This window comes from Lineus longissimus, chromosome 11 (genome assembly GCF_910592395.1).
Source record: "Lineus longissimus chromosome 11, tnLinLong1.2, whole genome shotgun sequence".
NCBI lineage: Eukaryota > Metazoa > Nemertea > Pilidiophora > Heteronemertea > Lineidae > Lineus > Lineus longissimus.
In genome coordinates this window covers 15243810-15267801 of record NC_088318.1, presented here as the reverse complement: position 1 = coordinate 15267801, position 23992 = coordinate 15243810, and the positions used below count along the sequence as shown (strand labels likewise).

Genomic DNA, 23992 nt, shown 5'->3' with positions numbered 1-23992 from the left:
AATGGCATTATTATATCGATTTTTCAGCGATTGAGCTTGTTCCTCCGAGTTTGTTCGCTCCAACAACAGAAAAAATGTAGGTCTCATTTCAAAACACGGATTGTCGCATAATTACAATTTGGTGGTTGTATCGATTATAAGAGCGACGTTTAGGCGATTTATGTATGCAACATGATACATGTATTCACAAAATCATCAAATGTATACGCTAGTAATCATAAAACGCCCTGCTCAGAACGTGATTCAAGCGTGCATATCCTGTTCATCTATCGAGATATTTCCTGAAAACTTTTTTCATGTTGCCATACCAGTCGCTTAAAAGATGGAAAATGGGGTAGATTTCGGGTGAGGCTGGAACTAATAATGCGCGTTGTTTAATGTAGAGACTGGAAGGGCATGTTAGTGCAGGATGCCCCCTATCACCTCACACCAACCGAGTCCCCCTTGCATTGGGTTTTCTCCCGCGATTATCATTTTAAAACGAACAAAGATGAAAAATGGGGTGAGGCTGGAACTTGGCAGAAAGGTCACGCAATGTGTGGTGTGGATCGGCATTTGCCAAGGGGGCAAATTGGCATTACGTAATAATTTCTCAGGCATAATCGATGGTGTTATTAAGGGGGTGCGTATCTTTGTTCACAGAGTTCTTGTTCCCCCAGTTCTGCGCCCACCTAGTCACGTGGTCACTCAATTACTCGTAAGGTCTTCAAATGATACACATCCAACGCTTGGCAAGTTCACCCATGCAGCACCCTGCCATTCTGATTGGTGGTCTCTGATGTTTGGAACGTTCCAAATGGAACGACCCAAATGGAACGACCCAAATAAACAGTCTAAACACAGACTTAAAAAACGAACATGTTTGTTTGTGGAATATTTTAAGTTATATTTTGTTGTATAACACATTAAAAGTCGTTTATTTTTACAAATTGATAAATGATTTTAACACTAGTCCACCTGTCTGTCCCGAATCAAGGCTCGATGACGTCGATTGATTGGCCTCCTAGGCACCAGGTCTCGCGGTTGCATATAGGTTGTGGAATGCCAAGGTGGTAACGCTGAACGGTTGTTTACTAGTCTGAGGGCGAAAAAAAACCTCCTGCATGTATATCGGGATAAATACAATCTGTTTTAAGCTAAATAGATTCTAATTCCGTGCGGAAAATTACAATTTGGCAGATTTTGGGTCGTTCCATTTAATTTTGGGTCGTTCCATTTGGATCGTTCCAAACATTAGAGACTACCATTCTGATTGGGAGTCGGGGAACATTGGGAACCAAAATAGTATAGTAAAGTTGGCCAAGTACGCGCATGAGATATAGCAGGAAGAGGGACCTTTTGGCTGATCAGCATCATGTAACTGAATGATAGTTATGGAGTCATGCTGACTTTGAGAACCGATGGGGTATTGAGAAATGAGCTGGGGCAGGGCACCAGTTCATTTATAACAATGCCAAGCTCATCGACAAATAGACAATCTATTATCAGTAAGTCGCGTAGCCGTATTCCAGTCCAGTCCGTTCCGTGAAATCGATGCTGCCCCGTCGCCGCACTTGTCCAGACGATAATTTAGGAAGTTCAGTTCGTTCAAGTTATTGAGGTCAACGCTAACCTTGGATGGACTTCACGTGATAAGGTTACCAAATCTAATTAACTATTCGTACGCGTCTTAGTGGAGCCGGCGAGGTTCATGGCAGTGCAGCTAAAAGTCGAGGATTCAGTGGCCTGTAGTTGGCAATAGTTGGCAAATTTACATAACAAGTAAAAAGCAGGTAACAATATTATGATCATTCATAATGTGTCATAACTTTACTCATATACGCATACGCATACTTGTGTAACTTTCCCTGTAAGTTACATGATTTAATAAAGTTTTTGTAATTGTAATTGTTATTGCAATTCATATAACTCAACCACGCAGTACATGTGCGCTTTAGCGCCACCACGTGGGGCCTAATGCTATTGGGCTAAACTTTCAAATTTCGTGCGCAAAACATACGCCCATTCAATGCCTCTCTCTGACGTTAGATGGCGACAATCTACTTCCGGGTTTGACGAAAATTTCATGAATTTCGTTTCTCGCTTTTTTTGTGGAAATGTCCCAATAAACCATCAATCATGGCCAATATTTTGGAATTAGTCAGTGTAAAGGAATATTTGGTGAATCATGGTGGCAAAGTAAGGAACCATGACCTGGTAACACACTTCAAAGGGTATCTAAACGACCCAGAAAATAAGAGTAAGTTCAAAAAAGTAATTCAATGAAAAATCATAAAACTCAAATCAAACTCATGATCATGTGAAACTGAGTGATCGATACAAATATATGCAGTTGCCCTCTAACCACAGGTCCTTGGTTAGGTTTGTGGGCAAGGGTTAGGGTTAGGGTAAGATAGGGTACACGAAGACCAGGCACCTGGTACATACACAGTATACACAGTCACAGACTGTGAGGTACAACTCGTGCATGTCGAAAGCAAGCAACTACCGGGACCGGTATTTGCAGTAAGGAAGCCAGCCAAATTATGTGTATATATAGGCTCGGCTGGTGAGTGACTGTAACATTGCACGATATTGTATCCACTTCCGCTTTATATCTTCATTTACGTAATCGCTAGACTCTTTCTTCTCACGACGTGGTGATACCACAATATTGCGTAATGATGATGATTTGAGCAACTTAATCTCCCAGTCCTGGAGATCAAATGGGCAAGCTTGGCAAGGCATTATCTCTGGCATAGTCATAGAAACGGAGAAGCTGCCCTAAACCCTCACAGAAGACAGCCGAATACTTTGAGTCACATTGAGAAGTTTATCTATTCAGTATTGATGTAGAAGGCAACATATAATTCTGTTTTCTTTGATTTCAGCCTTGAATCGGGAGACCTTTAAAGAGTGTGTTAATAAGCTGGCAATCGTCAAGTCAGAGGTAGGAATGGCATAACTCGTGACTGCGTGTGTTGGGAAAGATGATAAATTTTGTTCTCATAATCAGTTTTAAAGGGGTACATGCTTCATTACTAGTCACAGTGGCTCAGGAAAATAGTATGCAATTGTTTGCAATGCCGTTGTGCAGTTATCAATATCATGCATGCAAATTTGCTGAAACTTGGCATTTCAGTATGTATTTCGGCAATTGGAATTTTCAATTTCAATTACAAAGCTCAAATTTGTGATATATTTCAGAATGGCGAGAAAATGATCATTCTGAAGAAAAAGTACCGTCAAATGTCACCTCCGAAAATAGATGAAAATGTCAATCCTGAGCCCAATGGCAGAGACGTAACGGACAGTGGTCAAAATAGTGAGACAGCATCCAGAGAAGGAAGTGCAGATGCAGGTGAGAGAATAAAACGTGATGACTCATTTGGTTATTTCATGTCAAAAACCCTTTATTTTATAAAATGCTTTCACATTACATGTATCTCAATTAGAGTGAAACTATAGTGACTCCATTTTGCCAATCTAAGAAACACCAGAACTCAAAGGACTTTGTCACCTTTGGTCTATATGGTCTCCAAGCAATATCTTGTCCGGTTTTGGGTGTTTGATAAAGTTCTGGCTTTCCTAAGATTGGCAAAATGGAGTCACTACAGTTTAGCGAAATACCGGCGATATCATTTCAGCTATATTTTTACTGAAATGTTCTCTTGTTGCACAACAGGTGCATGTAGCCATGCTTCCTCATCCACCAGTGGCACACCAGAGAGATCGAGGGAGTCTAGTGCAGGAGCTCAGGCTGATGTTTCCAGGGAGTCCAGTGTAAGTTCTTTCTCCCTTTGAAAAGCTGTCTTTAACTTGTAGCTGGTGTGATTGCTGACCGGTACCATTATCGGAGAAAACTCTCTCGAGGACGACACAATGTTTGATTTTCCAAACAGAGTTCAATAGTACAAGCAGTGTTCCTAAATATCTTGGAAGCCCTGCCACTGGTTGGTTTGTTTACCAATTCAGTGCCAGGCAAGATTGAGATTCGACCATCCTGAGCAGGTGTTACATTGTCATTGACTTAATATAAAATGTTCTCTGTAATTAAATGTTTCATTGATTGGTATCCTATGCAGGCAAACTAGATGAAAAGTGACTTGTAAAACAGATTCTTTTAAAATGTGGCTTTATAAAAATGGTGCTCATGATTCCATCTGACATTTTGATCTTAACTTTCAGGTGTCAATGGAAGAAGCCGGCGTACATGAAGCGAGTCCAATCGTGAGTGTGAAGGACCGTGCGCAGTTCCTCAATAGCATACAGACGTTGGATGATGAGGAGGAAGAAGAGTCGCCCATTCAGTTGAGGAAGAAAACAAAAGTAGAAAAGGTAGGTTTGATATTGTTGATATTTTGTACATGTAAACTTAAAAGTGTGGCACGTGTGGGATAACTTTGTAGTTGACATCGATTGTCACACACCCGGCACTTCTGTCATTGTTGCACTGACAACAACATCTGCCAAATTGGTCAGTGATGTATTTGTATGAAGCTAATACAATTTAAAAAGTGCAAATTTTGTGTGAACTAATATAATTTTTGCCTGACTTGATGTCAGAAGAATCTGGGTATTTAGGTCATTTGAGAGATCTGCCTAATACTAATAGCCATAAATTGGTTCATTTAAATTGTTTATAAATGCGAAGTTTATATCAATGTGTGTGTTACTGGGGTTTGATAGATTCATGAAAGTCAAGTCAGTAACTTTACTCAGGTGGTAGTTGAGTCTGCAGTGCATGGTTCTTTGAATCTTATTGTTGTTTCAGCAGGTTAAAGAACATTGGGTTTTATTTGCTCTTCCTCATTCCCAAATCTCAGCTGAATAACATTTTCCTGATTCTTAATGTTACAGGGCTACATGTTTAAAATCAGTTATCCATTCGGTTGTGGCTTCAGTTTTGTGGTTATTTCAGAATGACATTGAATTGTGACGAATGAGTTGGCTATTCTACGGCCAGGGGGAAGCACATCAAGTTTTTTTGTCTGATCTGATATCAGCTGTTGTTCCCCTATGTTATTGCCAAAAGGGAAATTGTCTGTTTGAATTGAAGTGCGAAATTAGACAAAATGAGTCAAATCATTTTAGAATGTCCAAGTTTTTTTCTGCTGTTTTTTTTCTCTGTAAATTGAGAAAGAGTGTCACTGTTTCTGCTTGATTTACTTGACTTTTGGGAGTGTAATGTATGCATAACGATTAGTGTGCTTGTTATGCATGTCGAATTGTCTTTTATTGGCTTTAAGCATGAAAAAGAGCTCTTGAAAAGTAACTGTAACTTGTACAAAAGTTTGACTCAAGCATTTGGTGCATAAAATGCAATTGAACAGAACCTTGCTGAGCACTGTTTTTCCATTTGGTAAAAAATAACATCATTTCAACATGAGTTTGCATTTCCTGTAAAAGCTGATTTTGTAAGCTCTTATAAAAAACATTTTCACTTTGCTTTAAAAGAAGTTCAGCTTACATACTCTCATTCTTGGCTTGTTGATATCAACGCCAAAGGAAGTGATATTCATGTGCAAGGACTTTGATGTTCAATTTTGTGAATTGAGAATTACGTTTCTTTCACAAACTATTGAAAATTAGTTTTAGACGATAGAGACACTGCTCACAAGAATGGAAACCAACGATGATGTCTTCTCTGATTTCTTGATCCATCGGCAGAAGTCAACTTCTCGCCTCAGGAAAAGGTTAAGTCTGCCGACGCTTTGGTTTCTTGACGATGATTCGCCAAAGGATGATATGAAACATTCTTTCTTCTTTCAGACCAGAATTCTTTCAGAAGATGATCCTGGATTACTTAATATGGTTAGTGGTATTTTTTTCAAAGATGACCATAAACTGGATTAAACTCCCTCAGCCCCAGTGTAATGTGTATTAGGTTCTGGCCTTAATCATTCGATTTGTACTAAGGTGCCAACTTAGATCACTAGAAGAACTAAAATATGTCAACAAAATCTAGTGCAACAACTGCTGTGGTTTTATTCTGCTTTTTGGTGCTTGTTTTGGCATAGGCTTCATTATCAAATCAGGTCCCTTATTCAGAATTAATGATTGCCGATACACTTTAAGTTATAAATTTGTCATCAGAATGTTGTTGGGGTGTATGATTCTAACCACCTTTGTGACAGTTTTAGGATTCTGCATATCGGCTTTAATCTAATTCTTTCCACCAGACCGACCCGAAAGAGCGAGAATGGATGGTCACTTCTGCTAAATCAGATTACCAAACGATGGCACGAATGTTGATTGACTTTCCTAACCTAGCAGCAAAAAAGGTTAGTATGACGCAATTCTTGAGGGCTTTATAGCACTTTGTCAAAAACTAGTAATTTTGCCGAATCAGTAAAGAAATGAAAAAAGTTACTGTGCGTGACAGTGTTGAGGGATGATAGAAGGCAACAATTTGGAACTGAAAAAGAATGTTCATTATTCCTCTGAATTAAGCACTGAGTTTGAAAAGATTTCACTAACTTTCCTTCCTTTTTAATTTTTTCAGGAATTAACTTCCGTAAGTATCTCGATCAGTGTCACTTGTAGTACAACAGTGTAGAGAGAGAGTAGCTTGTTGGTCGCTATGGGGTTTTCTCGGTACCAGCTGCAAGTGGAACAGCGAAACAACCTTACAGGCTGCTTATGTTTTGCCTTGATAGCAACAGATGGCAACAATGCTTGTCCTCTAGTTTGAGCTGAAATTAATTTCTTCATATCTGAATTTTTCATATTTATCAAATTACCCATATGTATCATCTAAAAAAAATTAATAAAAAAAGTGTAAAGAAGATTTCCTTTACGAAGTTTAACATGGAAAAATAATGATAAAAAAGTTATCTGATTTGATCTCATCATAACAATAAAAAAAATCACCCTTTGATCTAGAGGATTGGTGGCGGACTGTTTTTAATGTGTTGACAGTATCTTTGTATAATCTGAAATTTTACCTTTTTTCTCTTTTCATGTGTTTGGGCCATTGCTCTTTTTAAATATAATAGGGTGTAAGTATACATCTATTTCATAAAATTCCCACTCTAGGCCAGTTGTTTGGATTGAATGACTGATCGGTGCCATAATGGAAAAACTCTGGTTAATATAGTAAATAAGGACTGTAAGGTTTTGGGCGAGGCAACTATAACGGATCACCATAGCTTAAGTTATGCGTCTCAGAGCAAGAGGCTTCATTAACCAAAAAGCACATGACACATCATCATACACTGCTACTTCCATGGCACTATTATGTTTGCCTGTAATTGGGAATCTCACCAAATTAAACTGAAAAGATGTGAATTAAAACTGACCTGTTTTTAGAACTTTTGTCCTCATCATTATGTTAATGGGTCAGTGACCTTAGAGCACTAACATGTCTGCCAACAGCACCTTTGTTAAAAAATACAAAAGCTCGACTGTTACTTTTAAACACATCAAAGACATTGAAATAACTAAAACAGGTTAGACAGAATAGGAACTTGTTTAGGGGTGCACCTGTTTTGAAATATTCTGAAAAGAATAACAATGTGTGTCCAGTTAAAGTCTGATCACACACCAATGCAAGCCAAATAAAACATCCAGACTTTAGACAGGCGTTTAAAAAAAAATCAAAAAAGTTTTGGGTTGATACCCAAAGTTGTGAGGTTTCTTAGTAGCCTAACAATGGGTCGTAAACATTCTGGTTGAAATATTTTTTTGGGGGGGGGGTCGATCTGACATGGCAAAGCATTACATATTTGCGACTCCACCTTGGCATTGTTTATGACCTCCTTTTCTCACCCACAACACCTTGGCAATACACGACTGCTCTGTTTTGGTGATTTACGATGTGTGAGAACAGCTTAGTGCATGGCGATCCAGGTTTACAGGGCATTGTGGGTGTAATGGCCCCATTCACCTGAGACTAGCAAGCAAATTTTAAAAGGAAATTTACTGCACATTGTTATCCTTACATGTGGAAACCTTTTGCAGTGTGATAGTTAAACAAATTTCAAAACACTTTCAGGACTGAGAACACGTGCATATATTGTTATTGTGTGTCTATTCATACTACATTGTAATTAAACGTTATAAATTTATAAATATGTATCATTATCATTATTGCTATTGTTATTACTTTCCAAGGTTTTTTTGCTGAGTGCATCATCATCATCATCATCATCATCATCATCATCATCATCATCATCATCATCATCATCATCATCATTCAGTTTTTAACTACAGATTAAGTGGAATCGTGTACATGGAAGGAGGGTGCAACATGATTACCGTTACTGCCAAAACATTCCTCAATAAAACCTCAATACGGTGCAAAGGGTTTGACTTCAAAATAGCTAAATTACACATGACTCCCAAGTGAGAATATTGTATCTGAGGTTGACTTGAAGTGGTATAAAATCAACTCTCATTAAGGTGTTGCTACCATGATAGGTAAATTGTTTGACAGTCGCTTTCACAGCGGCGCACGCTGGCAGCTTGGTCGCGTGATGATTGATGATGTTGCTTCGCGAGCTTCTTTATCGCAAAGAATGAATTCATCATGTGCCATGAATTTGAATTGAGATCCCTCGTATGCTGTGGCGTTCAACCCCACATGATTCCAAGTGATCAGAATTGATGGTGAGCAAATTGCTAACTTCTCCAAGTCAATTTTGGAAGAAACACGTTTTGTTCGCACGTCTTAAATCCGTGCTTAAGTTTGATTGATCACACTGAGGTTTACTAACATTTGGAATTCAACTTCTAAAGATCAGTAACTCGAATTCTTGACGAGGGGGTTGAGGACCATGACAACCTGTGGTTATAGGGTAAAAAAGTGCATTGGATCCGGGAGGGGTAATAAATTTTACAGAAGGAAACTTCAGTGATTGTGAATTGAAGTATGAAATGTATTCATCGTGCCTTTTGAATGTTCCTATGCCAAACCAGAGTTCTCAATGCATATCACATGTGTCACCTTGGTCTGACTTAAAGTCCTACTTCGTTTATTCAGATATTTGATGAGTGAATTAAAATTTGAAATTTCCAACTGTGCAAATACATACTGAAATTTCAACAATACCCTTGTGTTGACAGATATTTTGTAAATGCCAAATTTCTGTGATTCTCCCTCTGCCCTAATAGAAAATAGACCAACACGAAACCTCTTGGAGTCATTATCATCTTTGTCTTCCCTTTTAATGAACAATTGTTACCTCGTAATAAAGAAAAAGTCCACTTAACTCTGACCTAATTTGACTTGAACCACCTGTGTTGTTCTAGGTACAGAATGCAATAGGATATCAGCAAACTTGTGTTGAAACAAACTAAGTTCTTGTCTCAGGATCATCTTTCATAATGTCACAATGGTTTCTCATGAATAACGATTCATTTGTCTTCATTTTTCATGCTGGCTGCTCCGTCGATGTCTTGATTGGTTACCAATTATGCCTGTTTACCAATTCCGATTGTCTACCACAAATGCTTGGATTTGTGCGTCATCTTCGACGACTGCAGTATGTGAGTATCAATCTTTTATCATTGCTTTGCAACTCTGTCAAGTTTTTGGTCTGTTTCCAAACTTAATAAAGAGGTTGTACTCCGTCATTATGTTGTGGCGATTCTCTTTCTTCCGCAATGATCTCGTGCTCCTTGAACAACCAAACCCTGACTAGTTTGGTGTGGTACAAGGTTTAAAATATACAAATTCAAGTGTTAGTGGTGACTGGTTGCCTCACACGGTCACATGATTATCGCTGCTTGGCCAAATTTTTTACAAATGCAATTTGCTACAAACAGATTCACCCGGCTAGGCAGGTGGTCAAAATTCAAATTGATCACCTGGGAAGTTGACATTTGTATGACCAAGCAGACAGGAACCAGAAGAATTTTATTTGGTCCCACATATTCATAAACAATTATTGTCACATCTCGTGGAAATATCATTCATTTCGCACAAATTATTGCGTTTAGCGCTTTTTCTTTTGCAACGTTGCACCTGACATCCTGGCTACATGATACGACCCATCCATTTCTGGACAATTAGTGTCAGTCCAACAAAACACTTGTGTCCGATATCAAAATTGCTTCTGTTCAATCAAAATTATTCTGGTCAGACCAAAATTGCTCCTGTAGTATCAAAGATTCTTGCGTCTGATTCATTTTCCATTTTCGGCATTACCCTTGACAAGTTTTGTCCATTATGTCGGCCATATGTCATAATTATTGAATTATCTTGTTATTTCCTAACAATCTTGCTGCCATTGTTGTACCTTTTTTCTCAAGATTCTCCTTTGCTATTTCCCCGCTGGCAGGTCATCGTTCACAATGAGTGATTGCCGCCCTTTTGAGATCTTTCACATATTTCATCAATATTGAGATCCACTCCTTTCTGTTTTGAGCTTCTCGACTGAAAACTTGACTTGTCAGTTGATCATTTTGACACCAGGTAGAAACACATGTATAAGACAGCCCTTGTAATTTGAATTGATATTTAATGAATATTCTTCCTCAAATTCTAGATGAGCGCTTTCACAAGCCACTACAGTTAGGCGCCAATTGTGTTATTTGCTTAGTGACTCCATCTTCGGCCACTGTTGGGTTTGAGGTTCTATGTATATTATAAGTCTTCGTCATAAGAGGTGACCTGCTCTGGCAAAAGTTGGCACATTTAGGCCAAAGACAGATATCGAGTTATTGATGTGGGCTGATTATGAACGAAATTGCCTTTAAAAATGATCTGTGACACTTGTCAGTCACTTTAGGATTGATTGAGATGAGGACTTAGAACACGTCATCCATTCAAGTTGATATTTTCTCTAAATGCCTGAGGGGCCTAGATTTCCCAGAGCTGATCACATGTTTTAATGATCCTGATGAACTAAGGTCAGGGTCATTTGGAGCCAGTACAGAAAGGATGTCTTTTACTTGAGGGCAGATCACACAGCCCCAATAACCTCAAATATTTCTTAAGCTTGTATGTCAAGCTTGGTTTCCTCATCAAACTACATCTCTGACCATTCCCACCAAGGTAATATCACAAGCAACACTTTGAAGAACACTGTGCTATCTACAGCAAGTCCTACCCAAGTAGACATGAAAAAGAGCCAGTGTTCTTGAAATAGAGCCACAGGATGCACAACATCTTTGTTAGGTTTACATGGGGCGACCCCATTTTCGACATGTTACAGATAGACCCGTTGACATCATCGGTACCTTTCACCAAGACAGATTAATTATATATCAGCATGTTTTCCATTGTGTCCTTGCTACAATGTGTGGTGATAATGACACATCGGGATACAACCAGAAGACCATCCTGGGTCGTGATTACCCGTTATCATCTTACCAAGGTCTTCAGTGGTGTTTGTGGCTGGCTGTGAAAGTACATCTTGTTTGTCACATTATTCCTGACCTCTCACCCTGAACATAAATGTGTGAAACTGGAGTGAGGAATCGTGGGTCATCTTTATCATCTGATATTGGTGGGAACATGTAAATGATTCTTTTTACATTCAAAATCTTATCATTATATTGTTGATACACCCCTTGGCTACCAGTTTGACAGAAAAGACGAAAAGAAATTCTTTGGGAACATGTTTTATTTTACTTTTAAAGCATGGGCCATGTTCTCAGGTGAAAGTAAGAAAATAAAGTATTGTGTTCTGTAGACAAGATAGCTTTGAAAGCAGCAAGATGGATGTGTATCTAGTGAGGCACAACCTGTGACCAACTTTTCCTTTTACCATGTTTGAGAATATCAAAATGACATTCCTTTTCACCTGTTCATTTTGTGTTTATTTTCTATAGTCCATTCCATATTTTCATGTTTGGTTCTTTATGTAAATCTACTGATCAACACTTGGAAAATTTGAGCCAACCATGGTTGAAATCACTTGGTAGGCGTTCAGACTTGTTGAAGTCAAATGTCGCAATGTTCCTTTTCACTTTGATATTTTGAAAAACTAGTGTTATTATTCACTGACACGATTTCACTCATGTATTTATGACAAAGACGTTTTGACACTTTTGCTTGGGAGACATATCATATTACAATACCACAACCCGATATAGGAGGGAATCCTTTGTTGATAGTGATAGTATGGATTTTAATGATAAAAAAATTGGACGTGTTTGATTTCTAAAGTCGATCGTATTTTGATGCAATTTGTCAGTTATTTGGTTGGTTATAGGTGGCATTCGTGACTGGTACTAGAACTCAAATTCTTGATATTTGATCAAAAAGAAGTAAGGTCATTATTGATATCTACCTGAAGTATGTGTTCAAGAATCCAACAAACTAGGCTTTTGTTACAGACATCTTACACGTCAACAAACTAGGCTTTTGTTACAGACATCTTACACGTCGTTCCTAGGAGTTTGAAAAGTTCATCTTCTGTAATTGAAACTATTTTCGGACAGTATTTGTTAGTTCCAAGGGTGTCCTCGGTAAAGAGGTCTTACCAAATGATAACCTTCTTTATTATATCAATATCAATATCGAATCAGCTCTTTTTCACCCATGTTGTTAAACTGGTTTGTTAGTAGTCAATGACCAGGGCAAGTCATAGGTCTTATCATTGACCTCTTAGACATGACTTCATTGTATATGTATAGTACCTATGCTGTAAGCAGGCGCCTATCTGAAATCTTGTCCATGTGAAACTTTCACACTTTGGTACGGCACTTGACCTACCAGGTGTTTGGCACGTCTTATCCTGTTTTGTCAAACGAGAATGAAAATTTTCAAAAGATAGAAAGTCTTTTCTCCATGTGAGTGAAATCTTTTCTAAATGTCAGGAATTGGCAAAATGTGGTTGAAGAATATTCTAAGAGTTCGTATCAAATGACAGGTAGTCGGATTTGCCAACGAGACTTTCAACAAAAGTCGGCTTTTAATGATATAATTGTAATTGGGTAGATAATCCTCAAACCAGTGTTTGTTGTGCTGTTCAACATGACATTTCATTTTGTATTTCTTACCCATCTATGTCCCATTTTGAAGATATGGATATAAGCTCAGCTTATACCATGTAGAGAAATTGAGACTTTGGCGGTTCATGGTCACCAGTCCTTCGAACTTGGAGGGTCAGGAATTGTATATAGTAACCATAGAGTGCCACCAAATCAGAATTAAGGGTATATAAATCAAGGATTTCCATTGTTCACCCTTACTCAATAGCCTATAGAAATGAATTTGAATATTTTTGTTTTCGGAACCAATTTGTGTAGGTGTTAAGAATGCAAAATGTGAACTTGGTTGTAACATCAATTATCAGATTATGCGGAGTTTTGAATTTCAAAAATTAGTGTTATCCATTTTATGAGTCTAAATTGGTCATTTATGTAAATGTTTGTGTATTCAGTTTAGAGTTTAAAGCAGTTACTATCGCAAATTAAACTATCAATTAGAGGCTTGGTAAAATGGTATGAGTTAATCCTGATTTACTGGTCCACTCGAGCATTGGAGCGTTGCAGGGGCAGACAACTCAATCTTTAACTTGGTCTTTCAGCAGTTGTGCCATCTGTAAAGGCCACTCTATCCATGCCAGTTAATCGCCATTGTGTTGCAGGGGACTTGGAGGCAAAGCACTGATAATCGTATGTTTTTATGGGATTGAGAATGAGATAGCCTGCCTTATGAGGCAAAAAAGTTCCTGATATAACGCATAGAGATTCAAAGTTTTTTTGCCTTTCTCAGCAACTCTTTATAACTTGCAGAGGGGTGTAAAAAACAGTTAAGTACTAGGTGTTGATGCTGGTGGCAACGAGGGTAGATCATGTCAAATTTGAATATGAATACATTCTTCAGATGTTGTCACTTTGTCTCTTGACTATTTATAAGGTGTTATCAGCTCTTTTGTCAATCATGATCATTAAGGAAGATATTTTTCTTTCAGTTCATTGGCAGACCCGAATATTATTCCCTGCTTTGAAGGAATATTGATATGCAATCCAATCCAATTACTATGACAATACAGCTAGGACATGAACTGTTTTCGATTATGCACATTATATGATAGCTTACTTGGATGGAACCCCTTTCCTCTTTTAATCTCAATAATTGTTTTCCTGGGATTGCAAAAAAATGAATGGATGGCATATCTTATGAATGCAGAGGTCTGTGAGATCAAGATGGGATGGTCATGCGTTTTTACCGACAATGGCGAACACTAAGCTAACCAGCAAGGCATGACAATGATAGAACAGAAATGGGCAAGAACAATTGTGGGCATTACCATAGGTGAATACTGCCACAAGTCGCTGAGATAATTGACACTCCCCCAGCCATTTGCATCCTTGCTACTTTAGAAGGGTAATGGACAAAATGCCTCCCTATTTTGGACTATGGTAAAATGCCTGCCGGTACCCTGATTTGCGGAGATTGAAAAGAAATTCTTTTTCTTCAACTCTTACAACGAATCTAGTGAAAATAAGATTTTCGAGCATTGGAACTGTCCCATCCCATTTAGAATCAAAACAAGAAAAATGATAAATCAGTAGGTAAGAAATTCTCAAGTTTTGGTAATATGCATTCAAGGACCTCAGACTAAATTTTAAGGCACTTGGTGTATTTGGTTGCAAGTTTAGGTTTCCATCTCCTTGGCTGCATCACTCACCGTGAGGTTTGCCGAGAATGCCAAGGAGGATAATGACCCAGCAATGATCTCCGACATGCAGGTGAATCGTTTTGGCAAACAAAATCCATTTCCCACAAAAAATTCTTTCAGACACGCCAAAAGAAACTTAGAGTCAATGGACGGTTGATAAGAGTGTGTTATCCATCTTTGGTGTGAGAACCTGACATTTGCCTTGCAAATGTTTTCCTTATCAAACACGCATCAGGGCGATTTGCATACACATGTTTTATCAGCACCTCTGAGCTCGCGGGCGGTGTGAGGGAATCGTACAGTGATCTTTTGATAGCATTAATTCCATGTGATTAAGGAGGAAATTGCCCTGAAATGTCTTACGTTGTTGTGCTGCTGAACTCCGCCTGCTTTTCGGTTTTTTGTTACCGCTGTGTGACCCTTCAATTCAAAATGTAATAGGACACATATAACTTTGCTGGCAGTGGCCACATTTCCAAATAGGTTCAGGGAGGTGTTTTTCAGATGTGGTCATCACCAAAGTTTTACCACCACCTAGCTTTATTGAATGAATAAGAGATTTAAACATACTGTGCAACAATATAGAACAGAAACCTGAAGTATATATTCCTGACATGAAATCTTCATCTGAGAGAAATGGTGGAGAGAAGCATTGCACTGTCACATGTCTTGCACGAGGCCACTGAGGAGAAAAAGTGACGATTCTCACAACGTCCAGATGATGGACTGGTGGCCTTCAACCACTATACTGCTGTTCTGTTGTTTAAGCATAGTCGAAAACTGATGAATAAGTTCCAGATCCCATTTGTCAAAGTTATTTTGAATACGTGAGAACTCTGAATTCTAGCAGCAATGGCAATTTACACCCCCACAGTGAAAGAATATCCTGATAAATTTGACATCAGTAGTTTTATTTGCCCCTGTCTTCGATCTCAGTTTGAATGGCTACTTTGGCCTTTATTAAAGTGACCAAAATGGCATTTGCAAATTGATATTGTCCTTCTTAATAGGATCTTGTGTCTCTAATGGTAATTGCCCATTCTTTCTATTTAAGCATTTTGGGATAAGGGAGGGTTTGTTCAGTTAGGGCGGTATTAGGGATGCATAAGCTTATGCTAAGTATGAATATATTGGTTTTTCATGGGTAATTCATTTATGATCCGGTGTCAGTGGGTGTTTGGGCGGCATATTGTTCGACAGTTGACCCAAAGGTGCATTTTAAAAGTTCCAGGTTTTTCAGATTCTCTTCATTTGCATTCAAAATTTGAGAACTTTCAGATGGCGTAATTTTTGTCTTTATTAAACATGTTTGTTTTCAATCCTATCTTTCAGACCCCTCTTCATTGGGCATGTAAACATGGTCAGAAAGATGTGGTAAAGCTGTTAGCCGGCAAGCATGGTGTTCCTGTTGATCCTCGATCGGTGAGTATTTTTTGACTAACTTCATATGCCAAGGCTTTGTACCTCTCTTCTCATCCAAACTTCAGCTTTGATCTTTTGCCCAAACGCCAGAACACATTTTCATAAGAATGATACTTTGAAATAATCAAATTGACTTCAACATTATGAACAATGGATTGAATTACAAAGTCAATTTGGGTTGAAAATAGCACTTTATGAAATCGCTTATATGAATTGGCAAACACTGTCATGAATAACGGACAAAAATGTTGAATAGTGTGCTACTCCCTAATTGATTCTGATCTGACAAGGCTACAATGATGATGTGCAGAGATTTGCCGCATCTTGGCGTGTATTGTCCTGAGTTCGTTGGCCAATCGAAACACCATAACAATCTGACAGAGAATCAGATCTCATTTTCCCAACAAATGCTCCCCGGCGATAAATATATGCAGAGCGGCCGTAAAACCAGATTAAGTTTCGTTAAGGTGCCACCGTTTGAAAGCCGCCATTGTTAGGTGATGTTTTCATTAGTGTCGACGTTTTGATGAAGACAAAATGGCAAGAACCGGCACAGCCATCGCGGCGGATGTGTTCATCATAGCGTTACTGATCGCTGCCATGTAACTCTTGTCAAAGCAAACATGAGCAAACATGATATTGCAAAGACACCATGATGCCCCAAATTTGCACGATAAATATCTTGACTAAATTTCCTGCTCTTGCTTGATGTTGACAGTGTTTACCCGTTTGACTTCTGACACAGCGCACATCAGTCTGATAGAAAATCTTGAACATTATGAAGAACATGATACTGGTTGATTAGTATCTACATGTCACATTTCTGAATCACTAAGATGATGACAGGACTAGTACTGGCAAACATCATCTTCTTGAAGGAACCAGCAAAGTTTCAGAAATATGATGAAATCATGTCTTCATCTCTAAAGTATAATATTTTGTGCAAAAAATCCAAACCAGGGAGTCTTGTTCCATGTTAGCCAAAGGGGTGTATTGGTTTTGCCTCTGTTTAGGCTGATCAGCTGTAAGAATTGACATTTCCCCTCTTTCTGGTTTGTTTAGATAGCCATTATCTCCAGGCTTCTGTAACCCTTCAGGCCAAAAAATTGTGGTGTATGTTTCTAGTAAAGACTGCAACGCTAGGCTTGTCATAATCTACGTGTGTGTGCTGTGAAAAAAGTTTTCCTTGAATTGATGGTCTTAATGCAGATGTGAAAAAAGTTCCTTTGAACATATTGAAGGTTGCATGCAAGAATTTAAAAAGTAGAGCCCGCTTGAACAAATTGAGGATTATTTATGTATGACGAGTGAAAGCAGCCCCCTTGAAAATGCCTCAAAAGCCCGCGAAATAGTTTGTCAAAAACATTCATTTTATTGCCTTAGCCTTATTTTGCTTCCACTAACATGTGATCTTTTCTTTTCATTTCTCGCCTGCTTCCTCTGATGATATCACTAATTCCATGGACACTTGTACAGCATGTAAGTAAATGAACGTCTCTTTATCTTTGTATTTGCCTCTTGTCATTCTTGATCAAACACTGGAAAATTAAAAGTGTCGGTGTGGCACTACTGGCGGAACGGTTGACTTATCTTTGTGTGGCCTGGGGCAGGTCTGTTATCGTGAACGACTGGATCATGATGTTCTTGCTTGCTGCTCACTAAGAGTGGGATAGATTCAGTAATCACCCCCTAAAGGTCTGCTCCATTTGTTCAGAAATTTGAAAATTGAATTTGAAATTGTCTAGTTATGTAAATATGTATTGAGTATAAATTTCAACAATGCCTTTTTGTAGACAGTTATACAAATAATGTATACCAAGTTTCAGTGAATTAGCGGGCAATAAATTAAAAACAATATTCAAGTATGCAGCTAATCTTTTTCAATGCACTTAAAAGCTATCTAATTAATACCATTCACTTGTCCTCTTAAAGTCACAATGACACTTTGTTCATCAACCTATTCATCTTAACCAAACCGTTCCCAAAGACAAGCTCTCACAAACAAATTTAGAAAATTGAATGTGTCTCATGGACTTGAACCTGTCCATGATATGATATTCATGATGTATGCATAAAGCTTGCGTTAACCTGTGATTAATCCACGAGTGCACTTTCTTAATTTGTCCGACATTACAAAGGCAATCTCTCACAATCACTGACAACTTGCTATTACAATGGCATTATTTAGCCCACCCTATAATTCGCCGTGATGTATTGGACAAGAGGAACGGTGATTTTCTCCATCCAATCCTGGCTTGGCATTTATATTTGCCATGGATAGGAAAATTATACGGTATTTATCGGTGACTGAATGGAAATATGGAATTGACATATGTCCAATGTGACAGAAGTTCTGACCAACCGAACTGCTCTGAAGCAATCATAGGGGGGACACAAATAGGCATTGGGGTGTAAAATACAAGTACAAGGTTAGCAAAATGGCCTCAGCAGTTTCTGTGTCGATTGTTGAGCTACACCACAATAAGTATCTCACTTGTACTTAAATTCCTCTTACTACCAGTCCCCTCATCATTATTCTGGTATTGACCAACATTATAAATCATTGCCTATCTCTTGTTGCGAGTCAAAGGAGGCAATAAACGTACATATGTCCATTTTGGTGAGAACACCATGTTACGCCACTATCAGATGGACTGTCTCATAATGACCGAGTGTGGTCGGTTAATGCATTGATCTGTGGGCCTCGGGGTTACTGATGAAAGCTTAAAGTGTGATAAGGGAGAACCTTTGACATTTTGAGGAAACCTACCAGTCCAATAGCTCTTGCATAGGACTTTCATCGGTTGGTCATGATTTTGTTGTCATTTACTTTAGGGCTATTTATAACATATAAGTCTATCACTGAATTCGGAGTGATTTTAGGAATTGATACCAAGCTGGAAGTATTGGTTGTCTCTCCAAACACAGCAAGGTTATCAGCAAAATCCTCAAATATCGAACGCTTCTGAAAATTTTACCATTTACAGTGAATGAGATGAGTGTAGTGATGACATTTTACACTGAGTAATTGAATGACATGTGAACCAGCTGAGAATAACACCTCCCTGTATGGTCTATCCTCCCAGTGACAGTTGGAAAACACTACACGTCATGTTTCTTAATTATTTTCGGCATCGCAAATTGAGATATTAGAAAATGACACTATCCTCTTGAGAATGGGAGGCAGAAGGCTGTGATAAGCGACGAAACGATGTCTATTATGCTTGCTTGTCGAAGCAAACACGAGATAAACGAGATGATGGGAGAGTGTGGAGTGCTTATCGAGACTCCGGCATTTCTAGCTCCGGGATCGGAACCTCTGTTTACCGACACTTTTGTGACCAGGCCCCGGTAGTTCAATCAGAGTTAGCAGTACATTAGCATTGGCATTAACAAGCCTAGAACTGCTATCGTAATTGAAATTTACTCAAGGAAATAACACTCAGTTGAGCATTAGAGTTTGTCTCTAACTCCAGATGAGCATTTTGTGCTTTGCAACCAAATTGAAATAGAGTGATTATCACTTCAGTTCAGTTTCTAAGGATAAGAAGTCCTACTTTATATCACTATCCAGTATAATTTTAAGCGACAACATTTCATGTACATGTAGTCATGTAACTTCACTGCTGTCTGTGTGAAGAGGCTTGCAGAGGCATGAAATGCTTCATGTTCTTCCATTAGGGTTGCTGCTACCAAACCTACATTATAAACAACCTGCCTCCACTCAATGTAGCAACCTATCCTTATTTGTGGGGTTCTTGGTTATTATGTTAGAAAGCAAAGAAATGATGGTGTTTCTGTGTTATTACTGCGATAGCGACTTCCAGTGAGCAATAAAGGGTTTGTCGCTCACAGATCTGTGAATCATTCCAGCATTTCATCACCGGTCTCTCACCAATCTTAATGACTTGTAAACATTACTGATAACACTACAAAAGTAGGTGTTAAAGGCAAAGTGATGTCATTCGATTCATTGCACGATGTTTTGGACAAGTTGCTTGAATGCGCTGTATCTACAAAAGCAATGGATATCATTTGGGAATAATCTCGGGACTGAATATCTCCAACAAACACATACCCATTAATGCCATAATGTAATGACTTTTAACAAAAGGAGTTAGTTTATCATTATGATCATTAGTTAAAACATACAAAGGCGAACCTCCACTTTTATTATCAGCTGTGGGTACATTTGGTGCACAATCAAAGATTGTCCTTATTTCATTAACGTTTTGAATATTTCTTTAACCCTGCTGACCTTTACATCCAATGCATCTTTTTGCATCCTTGATACAGTTAGAGTAAAGAACGAAAGACATGCTTATCTTTTCCCATTAAGAGATGACGATTATTGGTAATTGTCAAACTGCAAATGACCGGCACTTAGATTAGGAAGATGTTATGAAGGTTTTTATTAACCCTGGTAAATAGTATGTTACGCTTTTAATGTGGTTTTTCAATCAAGAAAGGAATAGATAAATTTCTGCTCAGCCTGGTACCCTTTACATGCCAAAATGACAGGCAATATGCACTGCTCAGCCTGGTACCTCTTCACATGTCAAAATGACAGGCAATATGCACTGCTCAGCTTGGTTCCTCTTCACATGTCAAAATGACAGGCAATATGCACTGCTCAGCTTGGTTCCTCTTCACATGTCAAAATGACAGGCAATATGCACTGCTCAGCCTGGTACCTCTTCACATGTCAAAATGACAGGCAATATGCACTGCTCAGCTTGCATGGTTCCTCTTCACATGTCAAAATGACAGGCAATATGCACTGCTCAGCTTGGTTCCTCTTCACATGTCAAAATGACAGGCAATATGCACTGCTCAGCCTGGTACCTCATCACATGTCAAAATGACAGGCAATATGTACTGCTCAGCCTGGTACCTCTTTACATGTCAAAATGACAGGCAATATGCACTGCTCAGCCTGGTACCTCATCACATGTCAAAATGACAGGCAATATGCACTGCTCAGCCTGGTACCTCTTTACATGTCAAAATGACAGGCAATATGCACTGCTCAGCCTGGTACCTCTTCACATGTCAAAATGACAGGCAATATGCACTGCTCAGCCAGGTACCCCGCACATCAAAATGATAGGCCATGTGTATTGCTCAGTCTGGTACCTTACACATTTGATTTGCGATAACCAATACTGGCCGCAAGTTCTGTTCCCAGTCTGAATTGATGATGCATCATTATTGGAGTGCTCACGACTATAATGGAGCAGCCAGGATTACTTAGGTTGGCTATTGTGACATTGTGCGAATGAAAGTGCCTAATTAATTTAATGCTAAGATCAAATCAAATGGAGCTGATTGATATTTTAGGCCATATGATTTAAGTTGTTTCTTTCCTTGTTGTGCGGGAAGTTTTGTCAAGAACATACTGCTTTTATAAAAAATATTTGAGACTACTGAACAGCCTGGTGAACTCACGAGTCACGTCAGTGGGCTGCCATATTTGTAAAGTAGGCAAGGTTGATACTTAAAGTACATTACATTTTGCTAGTCAAAAGTCTAAAGTACAATTCTTGGCCTGACCCATTCATTGTAATGAATAGGGCAACTGTCCCTATCTGATAGTTTAGCCCTGTTTATTTGTTGGCAGATATATTCATTTTACTGGTACTGAAAATCTGCATATGGTTCATGTTACACACTACTTTCAAAATCTTTGAATGCTGATTTAAAAGTTTTTGGATCTCAGCCAGGCAGGAGAGCGCAGGGGTCAAGATGGAACATGTATTTGACTTTCACTCCAGAATATTAATCTAAAGATATCCAAATTCATTGTGATTTCGAAAAATATTCGTGACCAGAACAAGTAGGTTTGATGGATGAAGTTGTAATAAGAATGACTTAGAATTTTACATGAGTTCTCAAGGCCGTTATAATAACCATTCATGTCCACCTGTGGCTGTTCAGTGTCCATGATATCATATTTCATGTGTAATTGTGAATGAATGACAAGTCAGGCTTAAGAAATTCGTGAGGTCTATGAATAGTAGAATGAAAACATGGGGTCTTATTCGACTCTAAAATCGTATATGTCCTCATAAATCTTTGAGGCGGTGTTATGATCTTGTCATTCGAGCCGGAGAAAAGATTTGGCTGCTATCTATCATGCTGAACATGTTGTAAGGTTACAGTTAATTTAACAAGTAATATACTGAAGTCGTAAAGTCACATTACTTTGGCCATAACTCTGGCATGTTCACACCTGATTGATCTGGCACACCCTCTTTTCACGCATGGTCTCCTAACTGGAACTTATCTTTTGAATGAAAACTCTGAATGCCTCTGTTTAATCTGTGTCTGTGCCTTCTTCGTGTCTCTTGGGCATGCCCCCATGGTATTTTTCATGATATGGCAAAACAGCTAACAAATCCTTGTCATGATAAGGCAAAACAGCTTCAAAAGAAGCCAACAATGGACATTGACATCACTGCCCTAACTTTCATCAGCGCTTTCATTCTGTCCCGAAATTAATAATTTCTGTCATGTTTTTCATATTCTGTGGTTGATTGATTTCTGAAGTCATTCATTATTGCACAAGTGTGCAAGATCTCAGAAGTACCAAGATCACCAAGAAAAACTTGTTTCTTCCTGATAATACTTATACAAATGAGGAGCGTCTCTGGATATTATTTAGTTTTAAAAACACACCTTTGTTAAAACTATCCTTTCCCATTGCATGTTGACATTTTTCGAGTCTTTTTCACCTCATTATGGTTAAACCAAGAGGTTTTGCTCGAGCGATAAGTGCACCAGACGAAATGTGTAGGTCTACCAGCTTTAGACCCCCTCCCCCAATCTGAGCAGATCAAACACCTCTCAACCTATGCAGTGTTTACATGTACAAACCAATGCTATATTTCAATTTTTATACTAAATAAATGCCTTTTTGTCTCTTTTTCATGTGCTGTTTTCATCATATATAGGGGGTAAGTAGAAGATTTTTATTCTTAAGAACAGACAATTCATCTCAAAATTCACTGGTTTAGCTAACATTCTTATATCATCACGTCTTGTCCGTCTTCATCTGTCGTCTGTCGTTTGTCAACATGATGGCACATTTGCTCACCATTGAGTCAAAAAAGGTAAAACTTCATGTGAGGGTGTCTTTGCCCATCATAACCCAAAATCTTACTAACCTGAGTAACACAAGTCGAAAACATTATCAAACCTAGATCTCCAGTTATACATGTACCTTCAAAATGCAGAACAGCGTGACTGGGTAATATGCAAAATTTGCTCAACACCTTGGTGGATTTACAATCAACTCCACGACACTTGTATTGTCAAGAAATTCAGCTTTTCCACAACACTACCGGTCCATCATCAATATTATACCAATGCCTGTGATCTCTCGTCGAAGTTATCTAAACTACCCCGGGGTGAACACTATCTCGGGAAATTTAACGTCCATATCAACAAATTTCCTGATGTCGTGACATCATTATGGCGACACTTTGCTGCGGGTAAGAATTGCTGGAGGAGGTGATACCAGTCAATACACCTGTTTTCACATCTGCATATTACGCCGCGTCACCTCCTGCAATGAATGTGGACATAGCTATTCCCGCTATTGCTGTTACCCCTTCTTCATGTTGTTATAGTTCTGCACCATCGACAATGGTGCTTCTTCACCAACGCTCCAGTGGGTAACCTACTAGCCGTCCTGTCCTCACACAAATCTAACCAGCACTATAAATGAAATCAAGAATTTATTAAGACTGTCTTTATTAATTCTCGATGAAATGTTACCTTGCGAATACTACAGAATTTTCTACACCAAACATGATATCGGCTAATGGTCTGATTCAGACTGTTCGAAACCATACAATTTTGAATAATGTCAAATGGTTAGGCTATTCATTAGATAGGGATCTGTGTTTTTTCCTCTTTCTCACCCAAATCCTGACCTTATTCAATAAGAGGTAAAGAGCGCAATCACCATATCATAACACTGGGAAGTGCTATTTAACGTTGGGGGATAA

General features: G+C 38.6%; 1 protein-coding gene across 1 annotated transcript; it reads left to right on the top strand.

The window, feature by feature from the left end:
• Positions 1 to 2050: 2050 nt before the first annotated feature.
• Positions 2051 to 6538, top strand: LOC135495304 (ankyrin repeat domain-containing protein SOWAHA-like). Its single transcript, XM_064783768.1, has 8 exons — positions 2051 to 2239; positions 2871 to 2929; positions 3187 to 3340; positions 3665 to 3762; positions 4168 to 4317; positions 5752 to 5793; positions 6162 to 6263; positions 6485 to 6538. The coding sequence occupies exons 1-8, from the start codon at positions 2119 to 2121 to the stop codon at positions 6536 to 6538; spliced, it is 780 nt and encodes a 259-aa protein (XP_064639838.1). The 5' UTR covers positions 2051 to 2118.
• The last annotated feature ends 17454 nt before the right edge of the window (positions 6539 to 23992 follow it).